The 16,964-nt window shown below is 56.4% G+C and overlaps 2 protein-coding genes across 3 annotated transcripts in view; one reads left to right on the top strand and one right to left on the bottom strand.

Annotated features, from left to right (window-relative positions):
• On the top strand, positions 1,693-7,499 carry ANKRD23 (ankyrin repeat domain 23). Its single transcript, XM_018054869.1, has 9 exons — positions 1,693-1,784; positions 3,159-3,305; positions 3,483-3,611; positions 4,820-4,945; positions 5,123-5,221; positions 5,309-5,407; positions 5,506-5,604; positions 5,723-5,821; positions 5,900-7,499. The coding sequence occupies exons 1-9, from the start codon at positions 1,761-1,763 to the stop codon at positions 5,993-5,995; spliced, it is 918 nt and encodes a 305-aa protein (XP_017910358.1). The 5' UTR covers positions 1,693-1,760; the 3' UTR covers positions 5,996-7,499.
• CNNM3 (cyclin and CBS domain divalent metal cation transport mediator 3) overlaps positions 10,099-16,964 on the bottom strand; it is a 31,866-nt gene continuing 25,000 nt past the window's right edge. Inside the window, exons 4-9 of one of the 2 annotated variants that reach the window (XM_018054868.1) lie at positions 16,760-16,929; positions 16,452-16,548; positions 15,965-16,098; positions 15,470-15,608; positions 12,886-12,984; positions 10,099-12,384 (exon numbers count right to left, since the gene is read on the bottom strand). In XM_018054868.1, the coding sequence (XP_017910357.1) occupies positions 12,935-12,984; positions 15,470-15,608; positions 15,965-16,098; positions 16,452-16,548; positions 16,760-16,929 (590 nt within the window). In that variant the 3' untranslated portion in view covers positions 10,099-12,384; positions 12,886-12,934. The remainder of the gene's footprint in view (positions 12,385-12,885; positions 12,985-15,469; positions 15,609-15,964; positions 16,099-16,451; positions 16,549-16,759; positions 16,930-16,964) is intronic. The other variant, XM_013967424.2, reaches the window with a different exon arrangement.

Here is a 16,964-nt window from a genome sequence, read left to right as displayed (position 1 = left end):
CCCATGAGTGCAGCCTGTGCCGACGTGGACAGAGTGCTGAGTCGTGACCACAGTAGAGGAGGTGGGCCACATAGGAACACAAACACACTCACACACACTCAGGAGGAGTGTCAGGAGGAGGTGTGTGAAATTGCACCCACTGTTTCCCCAGGTAGGGGTCCTGAGCTTGATTTGTGGACTTAGGTAATTTTTTTCTTTGATAAAGTAATACCAACAATAAATTAATACTAGTTAGCTCCATCTGAGTACCACTGAGCATTTCAGATGCAGCGTCGATACCCTCGCCCTGGGATATTGCAGGAGAGGAGTTGTGGTGTCCGCAGCAGGCAGTGGAGTCTGAGTTCAAATCCTGCTTATTTTTGTTGGTTTCACCTCACTCTCCTCCAGGTAACTCTTCCCTTCCTCAGAACCACAGGCCAAAAATCACCTTTGAGAAAAACACCCTGGGCTGTAAGCACAGAAGAGTTGCTCTAAAAAGCCCTGGGCTCCCCAGGTCTGGGAGCGCAGAAGCTGTGGTTGGGCCCTCAGCGGCCCTGGGCCCACAGCTCTCCCTCCCCCGCGCCCGTCCCGCTCAACTCTGCTCATGTGGCTTCAAGGCCAGAGTCTTACCAGCTATCAGGTTTCCTTTCAAAGGTCAAGGCAGAAATTCAAGGCACAGCTGGGTGGAAGGCATGCTTGGTGTCTTAGGGAGAATCAGGAAGGTTGACCGCTGCAGACGAATCGCTTTGCAACTGGGTTAACGGTTAACATTTGTTCTTGGACCTGGAGTGCGTCTGAACCTCACCTTGCTGGGGAAGGATGTGCCCCAGGCCCAGCAGGGTGTCTGGCTGGGGACCTGCATGTGAGCCATGGAAGTCTCTTCCAGAGGTGTGAGGTGCCAGTGACAGACTGGGCTTGGCTCCTGATGGTGGCCTAGCTTAGTATGTTGACCTTGATCACTGGAGTGGTGAGGGGACAGGCGGTTGCCTGGGGAAGGAAACCAGTGGGAGCAGCCAGGTTTCAGGTTGGAGACTGGCTGAGAGGCGGGAAGTCACTTGGTTTCTTCCTGTAGGAGCCAGGAAGCTTCCTGAGGCAGAAGTCAGCCTCTTCGGCCTCTCCCGTGGAGGCCCGCTTCAGGATCCTGGCCTCCTGCTGCCAGGGCCGTCGCGCCGTCTCCCGGGGCCTCCCCCTACAGCAGCGCGGACTCACACTTCTTTTTCTCCATGGAGTCTACACTCAGGAGAATGCCTGTGGTGCTGAGTCGCTTCAGCCGCATCCGACTCTGCGACCCTATGGGCCATAGCCCGCCAGGCTCCCGTCCTTGGGATTCTCCAGGCAAGAAAACTGGAGTAGGTTGCCACGCCCTCCTCCAAGGGATCTTCCTGACCCAGGGTTCAAACCAGCTTCTTCTGCATTGGCAGGCAGATTCTTTACCACTAGCGCCGCCTGAGAAGCCCACACCTGGGAGAATAGGAGACATTTCCCCGTGAGCCTGGGCTGGTGGCCCCGCGTCCGGGATGTGTTGATTGGTTGAAGCACCGCTGAGTAGGTGCGGGATGGGGGTGTCTGAGGATGCAGCTGACTCAGCTCAGAACAGCTCCTTCTCCCGGCTGCCCGGGCTAAGTGCCCGAGGCAGTATTTTGGTGCGTTACAGAGCCACAGAGTTATCTGGCCCGGGCCCAGGCCTCTGCCTTGCCCTTCTCCCGCCCCCCACTGGCTCTACTATAAAAGGGTTGAGCTGCGCGGCTCCTCTCACTAGGGGCCTGAAGAGCGGGGGGACCATGAACTTCAGCATCCAGCAGTTGGTGAGGACTTGGGGCTGGGCGGCAGGGGCCGGGCAGTGGTCTGGGCGCCCCGGGACTGTCTCAGCAGAACAAGGGGGTCGGGCAGCTGCTTCGTGCGGCCTGAGGAGGTTTGAGGAGTAGAAACGTGCGGTTCCGTTCTGGTCGGTCTGCCCAGGTCTCACGGGAGGGGCTAGGGAGCGAGAGAGGGAGGAGACAGAAGGGGCCAGGCCACGGTCGTCAGGAAATTCCTTGAGTTCAGTGGGTTCTGCCCTTGACTGTGGTGGCAGAAGGAGTGGGAAGGGGCACGCTACCCCGGGAGACACGAGTGTGGCCAGGTGCTGGCTGAGCTCAGCTGTGCTGCTGGTCGTTGCTGGGGAAACGGTCGGGAGGGTCTGCCCGCCTTGGCTCGCGAGGGGAGACGGTGCTCGCGTTCCCTGGGCAGTGAGGAGCAGGGACACCAGTGGCACTTCAGGCTGCCTTGCGGGAGGCCGGGCATGGAGGCCGCGGGCGTCACTTCACCCCACAGGCCCCACTGCCCGCTGGTTCAGCCTGTGCTGGGAGGCGGGTTGCAGGGCCCAGGAACTGTTTGACTGCCTGAGTTCACTTTAGAAGGGAATGGAATAGAGTTCCATGTGGCTGGAAGCCGTACACTCTGCCATCCGATCATTCCAGCCTCTTCTCTCCCCTCAACTTGCTTCTTCCTGGGTGCTGCCAGCTTCTGAATCCTGGGGGCGGGGGCCAGGGGAGGGAGAAAAGAAGAGTTCGCTTACAATGGGCTCCACCCTAAGTGCAGCCCCAGTAACTCATTTCATCTTCGGCACCAAGGAAAGAGCTAGCTTCCCAAAGAGCCATTGAATGCAGGGATTTGGCATTTTACCCAGGAGGTATCTCTGCTGTCCCCCTACCCCCTGCCCCCACCTGGGGTCAGGCGGCAGTGTGGCATGATCTGGTAGGAATGCAAGGACAGCCACCCACGAGGGAGGCCCTGAGCTCACCTGGATGCGGCCCAGCAGTATAAATAGATGCGGTGTCAGGCGCCCACTGCTGGGTTCTGCTGACAGGACAGAGTGGGCAGCAGCCAGCTGCCCTCCTGGGTCTCAGACGATGCTGTAGGTGCTGAGAGCCAAGGAGCGGGTGGACCGCCACAGCACTCTGCACAGGTCCAGACAGGCTTGTTGATCTTCGTGTCAGCTCCTGGCAGGACCCTCCGTCCAGCACAATTGTGTTTGCTAAGTTTTGTCACTTAGTCGTGTCTGACTTCGCCACCCCATGGGCTGCAGCCCACCAGGCTCCCCTATGCATGGAATTCTTCAGGCAAGAAAACTGGAGTGGGTAGCCATTGCCTTAGGGCTCCTCCTAATTTTCCTGAGTCTTTGTCCTAATCTGTTCCTACAGGTAAGTGGAGAGAGAGTTGAAAGGACGAAATTGGAATGTGGACATGGAGTTCCTGATCCCGGAGGGGGGCTTCGCAGCTGGAGGCTGGGGCCCCAGGAGGCCGAGACCCGGGAGAGGCAGAAACTGGACGAGGAAAAGAGGAGGAGAGTGAGTGGCCGGAGGTGGCGGCCGGGGGGGCTGGGTGTGGGCAGGCTGAGTGGCGGGGCTCGGGGGCTGATGGCCTGGGTGGGCACTCCTGCTGCCTAAAGACAAGGGTGAGACCAACCAAGAGATGCCCTAGGGCTCCAGCGGCTGATGGCTGGCATGGTCCTATTTCTGCCACAGCTTGAAAGATTTAACAGTTCCAGAACTAACTTGGAAAACCTGGCTGATTTGGAAAAGTTGGTTCAAAGACGGAAAGAAAAGCGACTGAAACGCAGGGTCCCCCCCAAGGCACCCCAGCCTGAGGTCAAGGTGAGTGCGGGTGCCACACCTGGGCTGGAGTTCATGAGCCAGAGCCTCCTGTCCCCATGAGAGGCTTGGGGAGGAGCTGCCCAGCTCTCACCTGGAGACCCCTTTGCCCTGGCTCAGTCTGCCTTAGCTGCTGGCAAAACAAAGTACCACAAGCTGGGGCTGAGACACAGCTGTGTATGTGCGGTCTGCTCAGAGGCCGGCAGTCCGAGGCCAGGGGTTCATCTCTGATCAGGGTGGTTCATCCCGAGGCTCTGGGGGTGGATCTGTCCATGCCTCTCCCCGGCTTAGGGGCTGGTGGCGATCCGCTGTCATGTCCTTGGCTTGTGGACACACTGCCCCGTCTCTGCTCTGAGCTCACACGGTCCATGAGGCCTCCCACACGTGTATGTCTGTATCCAGATGTCCCCTTTCAGTAAGGACTTGTCGTATTGGCACAGGGCCCACCTACTCCAGGATGACCTCGTCTTTCAGTTACAGCTACAAGGACCCCATTTCCCAGCAAGGTCACGCTCAGAGTGCTGGGGTTAGGACCGTAACATATGAGCCTGGAAGGGACACAGCTCAACCCGTGACCCCACCCCATACCTGCTCAGTCTTCTGTTCTTTAAAGCTTGTATTCATTTACGTAATTGGCTGTGTGGGGTCTTAACTGCATCATTCTGGACCTTTGGTTGCAGTGCATGGACTCTCTAGTTGTGGCTCCCAGACTTTGAAGCGCACAAGCTCTGTAGTTTTGGTGTGTGGGTTTAGTTGCTCTGGGGCATGAGATCTTAGTTCCCTAATCAGGGATGGAACCCATGTCCCCTGCATTGCAAGGGAGATTCTCAACCATTGGACCACCAGAGACGTCCCTGGGGGCAGGTTTTTTTAATCTGTTGTTTGTATAAGCTGATAGTGCGCTGGTCCTCAGCCGGCTCTCTGGTTAGACTGGTGAGGCCGTGCATCCCAGCAGCCTCTCGAGTGAGTGGGCCTTGTCCTTGAACTTACCTGGCTTTCCTGGTGGCTCAGATGGTGAAGAATCTGCCTGCAATGCAGGAGACCAGGGTTCGATCCCTGGTTCAGGAAGATTCCCTGGAGTAGGAAATGACAACCCACTCCAGTATTCTTGCCTGGAGAAAACCCATGGACAGAGGCGCCTGGCGTCTGTGGTCCATGGGGTCACAAAGGGTCAGACATAACTGAGCAACTAACACTTTGAATTTACTTAGCCGCAGCCACAGGCCCAGCAGGAACCCGTGGGCCTGGAGGTGTTCCTGAAGGCAGCTGCCGAGAACCAGGAGGCCCTGATTGACAAGTACCTGGCGGACGGAGGGGACCCCAATGCCCATGACAAGGTAGTGAGGGTGGTGCAGGCACGGTGAGCGCCTTGGAAACCACGGGCTTTTGCTTCATGGGTCACAAGTCCCGTGGTGCCTCCTGAGTGGGGAGGGAGTGGGGCTGGGAGCAAGGTCATGTGGTGGGACCGCCAAGGGTGGCCAAGCTTCCTGCACCTGACCTCTCGCTCTCCCCAGCTGCACCGCACGGCCTTGCACTGGGCCTGTCTGAAGGGTCACTGTGAGCTTGTGAACAAGCTGCTGGAGGCAGGTGCGGCCGTGGACACTCGGGACTTGGTGAGACCCAGGGAAGGGCCACCCCCAGGGCGAACCTCCCACTCGCTTCCCCAAACATCAGGGTGAGTTGGGTGCTTCTGTTTGCAGCTGGACAGGACCCCAGTGTTCTGGGCCTGCCGCAGAGGGCACCTGGACATCCTCAAACAGCTGCTTAACCGGGGCGCCCAGGTCAACGCCCGAGACAAGGTAAGGGCACAGGCCGGGGGGAAGCCCGATGCTCTTTAGGGGTCGGGACGCAGCCGTGCCAGCCAGCGATGACACCGCCGCCCTCACTGCTCCCTCAGATCTGGAGTACACCCCTGCACGTGGCTGTGCGCACGGGACACTGTGACTGCCTGGAGCACCTCATCGCTTGCGGGGCCCGCATCGACGCGCAGGACAAGGTCAGTGTCTGGTCGCCAGAGGTTAGGGCAGCTCCCCACCCGGGGCTGGGGACTGAAGGAGCCCAAGCTCAGCCATGCATGGTGCCTGCTGACCTGCCTGCCCCGTCCCTCTCGACAGGAAGGCGACACGGCTCTGCACGAGGCAGTACGGCATGGGCGCTACAGAGCAATGAAGCTGCTGCTGCTCTACGGGGCTGCGCTGGGCGTGCGCAATGCGGTGAGTGCGGGTGGGCAGTTGGGCGGGGTGGGCAGCTCGGGGACGAGAGTGGGCACTGAGCCAGCACCCTCCTTCCAGGCTTCGGTGACCCCAGTGCAGCTGGCCCGGGACTGGCAGAGGGGCATTCAGGAAGCACTGCAGGCCCACGTCAGGCATACCCGGACCCGGTGCTGACGACCTGCGGGGCCGCTCAGTCTCATTCCAGCCCCCTCACCCCCGCCCTCCCCGTGGTCCTTCCTTGGTACACCCTCCCACCCCGGCCTGACCCCTCGTCTCCAGGCAGCCCTGTCAGACAGGGCCACTCCGAGAGGGGGACAGGTAGGAAAGCCTTCGGACCTCCAGTCTGGGGCTGAGCTGTGCCCAGCAGGGCACTGGCTGGGGGCCAAGGCAGAGGACCCGGGTATGCAGGGCAGGGAACTGGGTCCAGACAAGGGGCAGCAGGGGGTCGGCGCCAGGATGGAACGGGAAGGGAGCGAGCCTCAGGCTTCTGGGGCCGGTGCAGGATGCAGCTCCTGTGTCCACTGGGCCTGCGGCCCGGAGACGACCAGGCTCAGCCTTCCACGAGGGCCCGCCTGCCGTCAGGGGTGACATGATGCGTGGCCAGCGCCATCCGGGCCACACAGGTGCCCTTGGGCACAGGTTTCTCCAGGGGCCTCAGTTCCTATCAGCAGCAACCCTGATAGCGTCCGGAGTGGCTCCAGACGCTTCAGCCTTGAGGCTCTGAGCTGGGTCTGCTGTCTGGACGGGGCTGCTCAGCGGGTCTGAGCCCCCCAGCACAGAAGGCCAGCCCCAGCCCGGTTGCCTCAGCAGCCCCAGGGCTGACGAGCTGGAGCTAACGTTAACCCCAGGGAAGCCTTGTGCTCTCGGTCAGGCCCGCCTGCCGCACTTGTCCGCCAGGTGGCAACTCCTTGCAGAGGAAGCGCCCGGGTGCTGGGGGTTGCTTGTGGCCCACTCAGCTTCTGGGGCGGTGGCCCGTGACCCTGCTCTGCCCTGGGCGTGGACGCCGCCTGGCCCGAGCGCGGCACCATGGCCTGGCCCCTGTGGCCACGCCGCTTCGCCCTCCTTCAAGGCAGGACGTGGAGGGCTCTGAGCTCATCTGCTCCTTCTCCTTCTCCCCTGACGAGGTGGCCTAAGGCCCAGCCTGCACACACTCCCCAAGCTTCCTCTTAGCACCCTTCCCAGGCCACGCCGTGCACATGCAGACTTGTGCCTGTGCCTCTGGCGGGGCTGGGTCCTGTAACGCCAGAAGCCAGAAAGCAAGCCTTTGAGAACAACTTTGCCCCAAATGGAGAACCACAGGCAGAGTGGCGGGCTCCTGGACGGAGGTCAGCCTCCCTCACATAAGGAACCTGGGCTGACAGCCGCTCTGCAGCAGTTATTTTTCGTCTCAATGGCCGGCCACCTTCTCAGGCCGAAGACAAGGCAATTTCTACTCAGTGAAAAAGCTGGCGAGAGCTCCGAAGGACGGCCGCATGCCTTCCCCTCACACGGGCAGCTCCTGCCCTGTCGTGACAGAGCCCCCCGTTCACCCAGACATGGGGGCCATGGGTGAACAGGTGGTCAAGTCCACGGAGAAGACAACTTCCCATCTAGAAAATGGGGACACTTAAGTGACAGACAGAAATACCTTTTTATACGCATCACTATTTTTTGTTCATTAAAACTGGTTGATTATCCATCGTGGCCTGGTTGTCCATTCTGGGCCGGAAGGGCCAGTTCCACTGGCCCTGGGCTTCATCTTCCTCAGCAGCAAAGCCCAGGCCTGATCACCATGCTGGCCTGAGAGCAAGATGGGCCCCTGAAAGCAGAGCAGGCAGGCAGGGCAGTGCTTCTCAGTTCAGCTGCCTGTGAGAATGAGGAGGGAAGGTTTCAAAAATCCTCCTACTGGGTTTGCCTGGTGGCTCAGTAGTTAAGAATCCACCTGCCAACACAGGCAACATGGGTTCAACCCCTGGTCCAGGAAGATCCCACATGCAGAGCAACTAAGCCTGTGAGCCACAACTATTGAGGCTGTGCTCTCGAGCCTGGGGCAACAATTACCGAAGCCCACACGCCTAGAGCCTGCACTCAGCGCTGAGAAGCCACAGCTGCGAATGGCGCCCACTCAGCCGGAGAAGACAAGCGCAGCAACGAAGGTTCGGCACAGTCAAAAAAATTCACTGAAAAAGTCCTGATGTTCAGGGAATTTCGAAAATTCCCTGGTGGCCCAGTGCTTCCACGGCAGGGGGACAAGGGTTCAGTCACTAGTCAGGGAACTAGGATCCGGCATGCCACATGGCCAAAAGGATAAAACAACACAAAGCCTTGATGTCCAGCCGGAGTAAATCAGAATCCCAAGGTGAGCCCAGGAATAAACATTTTCATACAGTTGACATGCCTGTCTATGAAGGTGATCCTAAGGAATCTTACTTTCAAAAAAAAAACAAAAACAGCACCTAGAATGATCTCAGGATACAAAATCCTTTTTCTATATACTAGTGATGATTGTGAATACTAAAACACACAGTACTACTTATAATTTGCTTAAAAAGGAAACCCACTTAGGTGTGAATCTTACAAAACATGTCAGGACCTGCAGGCTGAAAACTACACAGTGCTGGTGAATGGAATCAGATTTAACTAGACGGAGACACACACACGGATTCAAAGTCATAACCGAGCAAAGATGTCAGTGCCACCTATCAATACACAGGTTTAACCAGTTCCTGAAAAATCCCAGCAAAATTGCTTTTTGTTTTTTTTTAGATTAGAGAAGTTATTTTAAAATATACAACTCTGGAGAAGAACAAAATGGGAGAAATCAGTCTACTGATTTCGGGGAACTACTAAATAGCTCCTAGGTAGCGCTAGTGGTAAAGAACCTGCCTGCCAATGCAGGAGACAGGTAAGAAATGTGGGCCTGATCCCTGTGTCAGGAAGATCCCCTGGTGGAAGGCATGGCAACACACTCCAGTACTCTTGCCTGGAGAATCCCATGGACAGAGGAGCCTGGTGGGCTACAGTCCGTGGGGTTGCAGAGCTGGACACGACTGAAGTCACTTGGCAGCACTCAGTGACCAAGACAGGGTGGCACCAATGGAGAGACAGACACATCAGGCAGGGGAGCAGAACAGATGGCCCAGGAACACATAAAACAGACGCGCCAGGAGACCCAAGAGTTACTCACTGGGGAAAAGACAGGCTTCGCAACAGATGGCACTTCAGGTAATGGACATCTACGGGCAAAGACACACGAAAAACAAGCCCACCCTTTACTCAAGACGCATCACAAAGGGCTCCCCTGCTCTCAGTGGTAGAACCCGCCTGCCAACGTACAAGACACGGGCTCGATCCCTGGGCTGGGAGGATCCCACACACCATGAGCAACTAAGCCCAAGAGCCACAGCTGCTGAGCCTGCATGCCGCGAGCCTGAGCACCACAACCAGAGCAGCCGCCGCAGCAAGCCTGCAGCCAAGAGCAGCCCCGTTCCTGGCAACTAGAGAGAAGCCCGAGCAGCAAGGGGGACCAAGCACAGCCAAAGATACATGATTAAAAAAAAAAATCACAAACTTATATGCAATGAAAAACTATAAACACTTTATAAAAACAATCTTCATGATCAAGTCTAAATTTAAAAAACAAGAAAAACTAGGTAAAGATTTCTTAGGTGGTTTAGTTGCTCAATCATGTCTGACTCTTGCAACCCCATGGACCGTAGCTCCTCTGTCAATGGGATTCTCCAGGCAAGAATACTGGAGTGGGCTGCCATTTCATGACACCAAAGCAAGATCCAGAAAAAATGAGTAAACTGGGATTCATCAAAATTTATTTCTGCTCTATAAAAAATCCCGTTAAGATGAAAAAAAAAAAAAGCTACAGACTGGGAGAAAACACTTGCAAACCAAAAACCCAATAAAGCCTAGAAATTCTCAAAACTCAGCAGTAAAAGAACCAAACAATCTAACAGGAAAATGGATGAAAGACATAAACAGACTTTTCACAAAATGAAATAAGCGCATGAAAAAATACACGTTATGGAAATGCAAATAAAATCCACAATGAGATAGCACTACACACCTACCAGAAGGGCTACAATACTTGACACCACCAAGTCCTGGGAGGATATGGAAAAAAACTCAACATATTGCTGGTGGGAATGTAAAGTTGTACAGGTGCTCTGAAAATGTTTGGCAGTTTCTTTTGAAACCTAAATATGTAATAACCATACAGACCTGGCAACTGCATGCCTAATCATTTAGCTCAGGGAAAAGAAAACCAATGTTTGCATAAGAAGCTGTGATGAATGTTCATAGCAGCTTTATTTGGAATAGCCAAAAACTGGAAACCGCCCAGATGTCCTCAGACAGGACAGTGAGTCTGTGGTGGAATACCACACAGCAATCACGGAGCAACAATTGACTGACATGTGCGACAGCCTGGAGGAGACTCCAGAACAATGTGCCGAGCGAAGAAAGCCAGTCCCAACACTTACATACCATAGGGTCCCCGTTTATACAACATTCTTGAAATGACAAAATTACAGAGATGATGTACAGATCAGTGGTTGCCAGGGGTTAGGGGTAGTGGCCGGAGGGGTGGGTGTGGCTTTAGGAGCGCCTGTTGGGGGAGGTCCTAGTGAGGAGCAGTTCTGTGTCTAGACGGGAGCGGTGGTTACCCAGATCTGCAGGTGGTGAGACGCTACAGAGCTCCACACCCACACTGCACCAGAGTCAGGTTCCCGGCTTCCTTACTGTAGTCCAACTGCGTGCGACAGTGTAATGAGGGAGGAAAACTGGGGGAAGGGTGCATGGGATCTCTATCTTTGCAACTTCCTATGAATCTGTCATTATTTCAAAGTAAAAAGTTATAGGAGAAAATAGGGGAAAAGGCAATAGCTCTAAATGCAACTTGGTGTCCTGGGTTGGGTCCTGCAACAGAAAAGGACATTATGGAAAATTAGACAGAAACCTACGTGAAGCCTGTAGTTTAGTTAATAGTTTTGTACCAATGTTAATTTTTTAAATTTTGATAAGTGCACCAAGGTTATAGAAGATGTTAACATTCAGGGAAGCAGGCATGATCTGTGAATATAAAATAATTTTACAGAATAAAATCCTGATGCCTGGACTGAGTAAATCAGAATCCCTGGGTGGGTGGGTTGGGGGGAGCGGCCCAGGGAGCAGTACATTTAACTTGCCGTGTGATTCCAACGTGCAGCCAAGGTTAACAAACACTCTTCTGCAGAGAGAAAAAATTTTCAAGTATCTGTTTCCCACCTGGGTTTACTCTTGGGAGAGAATTCCTTGAGAAGAGTTTCTAAGTGAGCATGCCACTGTTTTTTGGCTTTCACTCCCACTGATCCTGGATAAGGACCCAAATGCCACTGAGAAAGGTTCCAGAAATCCTCCTGCCTCCCTCCCCAGGGTCCCCACGATGCCCCAGTTTCTGCGCAGCTAAAGCACCATGGAAGGTGGATGTAGGTAACCGGAAGACGACAAAAACGCCTTCTTGTTGCCACTTCTCTAAAGCCCCAGAGCTGGGACGGGAAGAAAGCCAAGAGCTTAAAATGTTTCAGAGCTCTAAGAAAAGCTTCTGATGTCACCTTTTCTGCAAAGAAAGGTGACGGGGTCGCCCTGGGCCACACCCAGCCCTGCCTCCCTTGCTGCTCCCCAGGCGCCTTCCAGCCACTCAGCACCCCGGGGGCCGCCGGCGACCCACTCTGGGATCCGACAACAATGGACCAGGGGCATCACAGCAGCCCTTCCCCCGACCTGTGACCTCCCTCCTCTTAACACGTGGAAAACGACAATACTGTTAGTGGTCACCGAGCCAGGCAGGTGGAGGCGCGGCAGGAAGAAGGGGCTCCTGAACCTGGCAGGGGCCAGTGTGCTCGCTCTGGGCTTGGGACAGGGCAGGAAAAGCCACCTCCATGGGAGGCAGCGGGCCTGGAGGGACACAGCTGCTTCCAGGTTTGGCACGTGGGGCAGGCCAGGTGCGTGCTCGGAAGCATGCTGTCATAAGGGGAGACAACACGGTGGTGTGGCCAAGGCCGTGGGCGTGAACCCCCAGCCCACACGGTGCTCTTGGTTTGCTCGAGAAATGCTGCCCGCAGCAGAAGGTTGGCAAATAAAGCAGAGAGAGTGCAGGCCACGGCCACAGGAAGGCAGTTACCGCGCGCACACCGTGGCTTGCCCGGAAGAGGTATGAATACACTGTCACAGGGAGGCTGGCCCTGGGGACGGGAGATGGCGCTGTTCCGTTCGTTCCGTTCGTTCGGAAGCAGACCTGGCGGGCTGGCCCCCACTGACCCCCATGTTCTAGGGGTGGGGAGGCAGAACCTGCTGAAGGCTCCTGGCACTGATGTCTGGTTCGGAGGACAGCCAGGACCTGCATGTACACGGCCATCTAAAACGTGGCCTGCAGGGGACGGGATGGGCTGGCAGGAAGCTGCTTTCCGGCTTGCTCCAGTTCCCCACGTGCTTGTCTGTTCCCCAGACCTGGGGCTGCTTGACAAGCGGCTAAACTCCTGGGTTCCGCCCGGGGCTCTCCTCTGCTGGGAGGCCGGGTCTGCTGTGGTTGGATCCTAGAGAGGAGAGGAGGGTCAGCGTTAGAACATCAGTCAAGGGAGCGGGTCCTATGAAATCAGGTGTAAATCCTCTTTAGGAAGGGAGCGGGCGGGTGAGGCAGGGGAGCCTCAGGCCTCTTCAGGAGGCACTGAGGCAGAGCTGGGAGGATTTAGTTAGGGAAATGGTCAGCCTCGTAAGAGAAAACCACTGTGAGGATGGAGGCCATCACCAAGAGGCAGGGGAGGCAGGGCTGCTGCCACGGGAGGCCAAGGCCACAGGGCCAGGCAGGAGACACCTGCCCTGGACAGCACACCTGGCACCAGAAGGAACGGTCACTGCCAAGCCTCCTGCCTTCCAGGAAAATGACCTGAGAAGCAGCCACAAGGGAAGGAAGTGCCACTCAGCCCCGTGGAGAAGAGCCTCCCTTCCGGGGGGAGAGGTCTGCAGGGCACCCCCAGCAGCGAACAGGCTGGGGAAGGGAAACAAAGAGGAGGTGAAGTAAAAGGAGAGATATTTACCTGGGGTGTTGTCTTAAACAAAAAATGCTCACTAGTCCACAGTCAATTATCAACTGCAGTTTCCAAATGTGCCAAAGAGGGAAAGGTCTACTGGAAAGGCTAGAGAGAGAGCAGAGGAAGAGGGGGGAGGAGGGGAGAGAGAGAGAGGATGCGAGCTACGGAGCTGAACCCGCAGGGCCCCGGCTCGGCAGCGCAGCTGGGGCGAGGCCGCGAAGCCAGAGGGGCCTGGGCGGCTCAGCACTGAGCGCAGCTCTCCCTGGCAACCCCGCTCAGGCAGCGACGGACGTGGTGAGCTTCCAAAGTTCAAACAGCAGCCCAGGGCTCAGAAAGCAGTGTCGAAGAGCGTGCCTAGGTTTTGTGGGTCTTGGTGACGACTCAGCCCCACTGTCATAGCTCAAAGGCAGCCGCGTGCAAGCCATCAGCAGACGGGCACCTCCAATAAAACGCTATGAGAATGGGCAGACCTGACCCTCCGGCCATTTGCCGACCCAGCTGTATGCAGCTGCAAATTATGGTGCTTTCCAAGCATTTTAATAAAAGCAGTTCTCTGCTGGGGAACCAAGAGCCGGAGTCACTCAGAAGGCAGTTCTGACCTGCGCTGTTTCAGTAGGGCACTGGGACATGTCCACTGAGCTCCCTCAGCAGCAAAGCACAAGGTTAAGAGAGATGAAATGCAAGACCCTGAGAGCTGCCCAGGGCCAACATCAGGCTGCATTTAAGGAAGAATTAACATTGTGACTATCGAACAGGGCCTAATAATCCATTACAAAGAGGAAATGACCCACAAGCCACTATAAACCATTCCCCGGCGGACTGTTCAACAAGTGGCTAAAACCACAAAAGGATTTTTTAAAAAAACTCTGGTAAAAGATGAACAGAAAAACCAGGATTCTTAGATTTGTACTTTAACTACAACCCGTGCAGTCTAAGTAGGAGATGGAGCCAGAAAAGGCTCACACGTGAGGAAACTAAAGCCAAGAGGCTCACACTCTGAAACACAAAACCGCCCTGGCTTTCGAGACCTGAGTCTAAAGAGATGTGTGAATGTCTGTGCAAGGGGTGTCTCACAAAATAAAAGAAGGTCATGGTGGGTAAACACGGGAGTGGGCTGAAGGGAACGAAGGCTCTGTTCATTCAGAAAGGGCCGAGACTGCGCCCGGCTCCAGGACCCAGCATAACCCGGGAGTCCTTCACCAGCACCAGACTCACACAGTGGAGCCACAGCGAGGCCAGTGGGGTGGGCTCTGCCCCTCACGTCTCAGGAAGCACCTGTCCATTACTGAAACATGTCTTCTTCTCAACTGTGGCTCCAGTAACCAGACCCATTTCCTGTGAAGCACCACAACCCACAGGCCAAGGGTACGCCCAGTTTCTAAGACAGAGTGCCTGTCTCTCCTGGCCTCCAACTCTCATCTGGAAAATGGGCGTAAAAACTATCGCTTCTCAGAGCCTCAGGGAAGTTATCTTAGCCGAGTCAGGGCAAGGCAGGCTCTCGACACAGTGCAAGGCACAGGCGGCCTCCAGGAAGATCTCGGTGTCCCCACTGCAGGCTGGGGTGCGCTGGGGGATGGAGCAAGGAGAGTCAGACCTGCAGGCCCCCTGCGGCCTCTCCAGAGCCCCACCCGGGAGCCTCCTGAACAACCAGGGCAGGAAAGCTCTCTGGCCTGTCCTACCACTCCCACCCGAAGCCCCTAGTTCACGGACTCCTGCTTGTTTCCCCTCCTTACACAGTTAGGGTGGGGTTTACCCTCTCCCTTGCAGTCCTCTTTCTCCTTCTCCCAGGGGAGTCCCACGGGAGGGGTACCCTGAACAAACGCCTCGGCAGGTGCCCCTCTTGGTTCTGGGATGGGGTCTACTTGCCACCCAACCTCTCAGTCAGGCCCACTGGACCTAAATCTTCATTTTCCAGGTGCTGTGCTGTGCTTAGTCATTCAGTCATGCCCGACTCTTCGTGACCCCATGGACTGTAGCCCACCACGCTCCTCTGTCCATGGGGATTCTCCAGGCAAGAATACTAGAGTGGGTTGCCAGGCCCTCCTCCAGGGGATCTTCCCTAACTGACCAATAGTGTGTCTGAATCCACACTTACTCCCATTTAGCAACTAGAGCTGACCCGTAAACAACTCAGGTTTGAACCGCGTGGGTCCACTTACACGCGGGATTCTTTCCGACAGTAAATACTACAGCGCCGCATAGGCCATAGCTGACTGAATCTGTGGATGTGGGATTGTGGATACAGAGGACTGACCATGTGATATGCACAGGTTTTCTACTGCACAGGGAACTGGCACCCCTTACCCATGTTATTCAAGGGTTAACTGTATTCCCTAAATAAACCAAACCCCCTGCAGGCCCTTGAGAGGAAATGCTGACCTCTGTGCTCTACTCAAAATGCCAGCTGGGCTGTAGCTCCGTATTGTCCAAATTATTAAAAACACGAGAAGGGAGACAGAAAGGATGAGGAGATGAAAGGAGAAAGAACGGACGGAGGGCAGGGCAAGGCAGAGAGCAGGGCCGTGTGTGTGCAGCCAGGAGGGCAGAGGGCACGCTCACCCTGGGTCGACACTGCGGGACCCGGGCTTACCTGGGGCTATGGCCGCCTTGTCACCAAGGAGCCTGGTCTGGCTGCCGGGAATGGCCAGAAGCTCTGTGTTCTCCGGGGATTGTGGCAGCGTCTGGGCGCGGGTGGCCAGGAGTGCGTTGAGGTACTGCAACCGAGTGACCTGGGGTGCAGGAAGCATTGCAACTCGTGCGGGCAGGCAGGCAAAGTGAGACGAGGGCCCACAGCACCCCTCCTGCCCTTCAGCACTCAAACTAGGGGTGGAGCCACACCCTGCAGGACAAGGGGGAAGGAAGCACCCGGGGCCACTAGCTAATGGCTGAGATCCCCAAGGACACCGGGTGCCTAGGCCACCAGCAGACAGAGCGGCCAGGCGATCTGTCCTTCAGAGCAAGTACAAGGCTTTGCTCTGAGACTCAAACACAATTTAATCCATTCTAACGTGTGACCAGCCGCTCTAGCCCTTGGGGACACAAAGCTGGTTAAAAGCCAGCACTAAGGAGCAACCCAGATGGTCACCTTGATGAACTGTAGGTCCGAGAGGGCCCTCACGGTGTAGTCAGGACAATACGCAGACAGGCGGGTGCCGTCAGTGGGCTCGGGCGGTGGGTCATAGCGGAGGGACTGGAGCGAGGACACGGGGGACTGGTGAACTGCAGAAAGGACAGTTAGTGATGCCAGCTAACTAGTGATGCCAGTGATGTCAACGGGGGAGCGGCCAGGCCCCCGCCCAGCCTCTGAGATCCACCCTACTGATCCCCTCAGCGAGGGAATGCAGCCCGGGACTCTGGACAGGAGGGCAGATGCGCTCCTCCCGGGACAGGTTTGGCAGGGGTAAGAACAGCAAAGGTGAGGCCTGAAGAAACCCTGCCCTCCCCTCCACACAGCCAGGAGGCGGTAAGGGCCAGCAGGTCCCCAGGCAGACCGCCCTGCAAGAGGGGCCTGCGGAGCCCCCACAGTGCCCACCCAACCCCGCCTCCAGTGCCAAGAGGAGTACCCAGCTTACCTGAGGATGGCGCTGTCAGGGCAGAAACCCCATAGTAGGTGAAGGCCCCATTCTCGAACTTCAAGCCCTCCTTACCGATCTCCACCTCCACCCTGCCCTGGAGGTGCGGGGAGAGAGGGGGGAGAAGAGGACAGGGAGAGAGCATGGACCCCCTGTCCAGGGGGCACGCACCTGGGTGTCCTGCCAGCAAAGAGCAGGAGGAGAGAGCATGGACCCCCTGTCCAGGGGGCACGCACCTGGGTGTTCCTCTTCCTACACCCTCCCCACATCCTGGGCAAGCGGTGGGCTGCAGGCCGGCTGGCAAGTACCTGCAGGATGAGGATGAAGTAGTCCACTGGCCGGCTGCGCTGGTACAGGTAGTGGTGGGCAGCCAGGCGGTTGCTCTCATCAAACCGTACTTCTTGGTTGACACTGGGATGCTTCAGCAAGTGCAGAAGGACCTTCTCAGAGACCCGCAGCGGGCTGAAGACGTCCACCTCTGCCCCACAGTGGGAAAAAGGGATGGGGACACCG

The sequence above is a fragment of the Capra hircus genome, chromosome 11 (genome assembly GCF_001704415.2).
Source record: "Capra hircus breed San Clemente chromosome 11, ASM170441v1, whole genome shotgun sequence".
Lineage (NCBI taxonomy): Eukaryota > Metazoa > Chordata > Mammalia > Artiodactyla > Bovidae > Capra > Capra hircus.
This window is presented reverse-complemented; position numbering and strand designations above follow the sequence as displayed.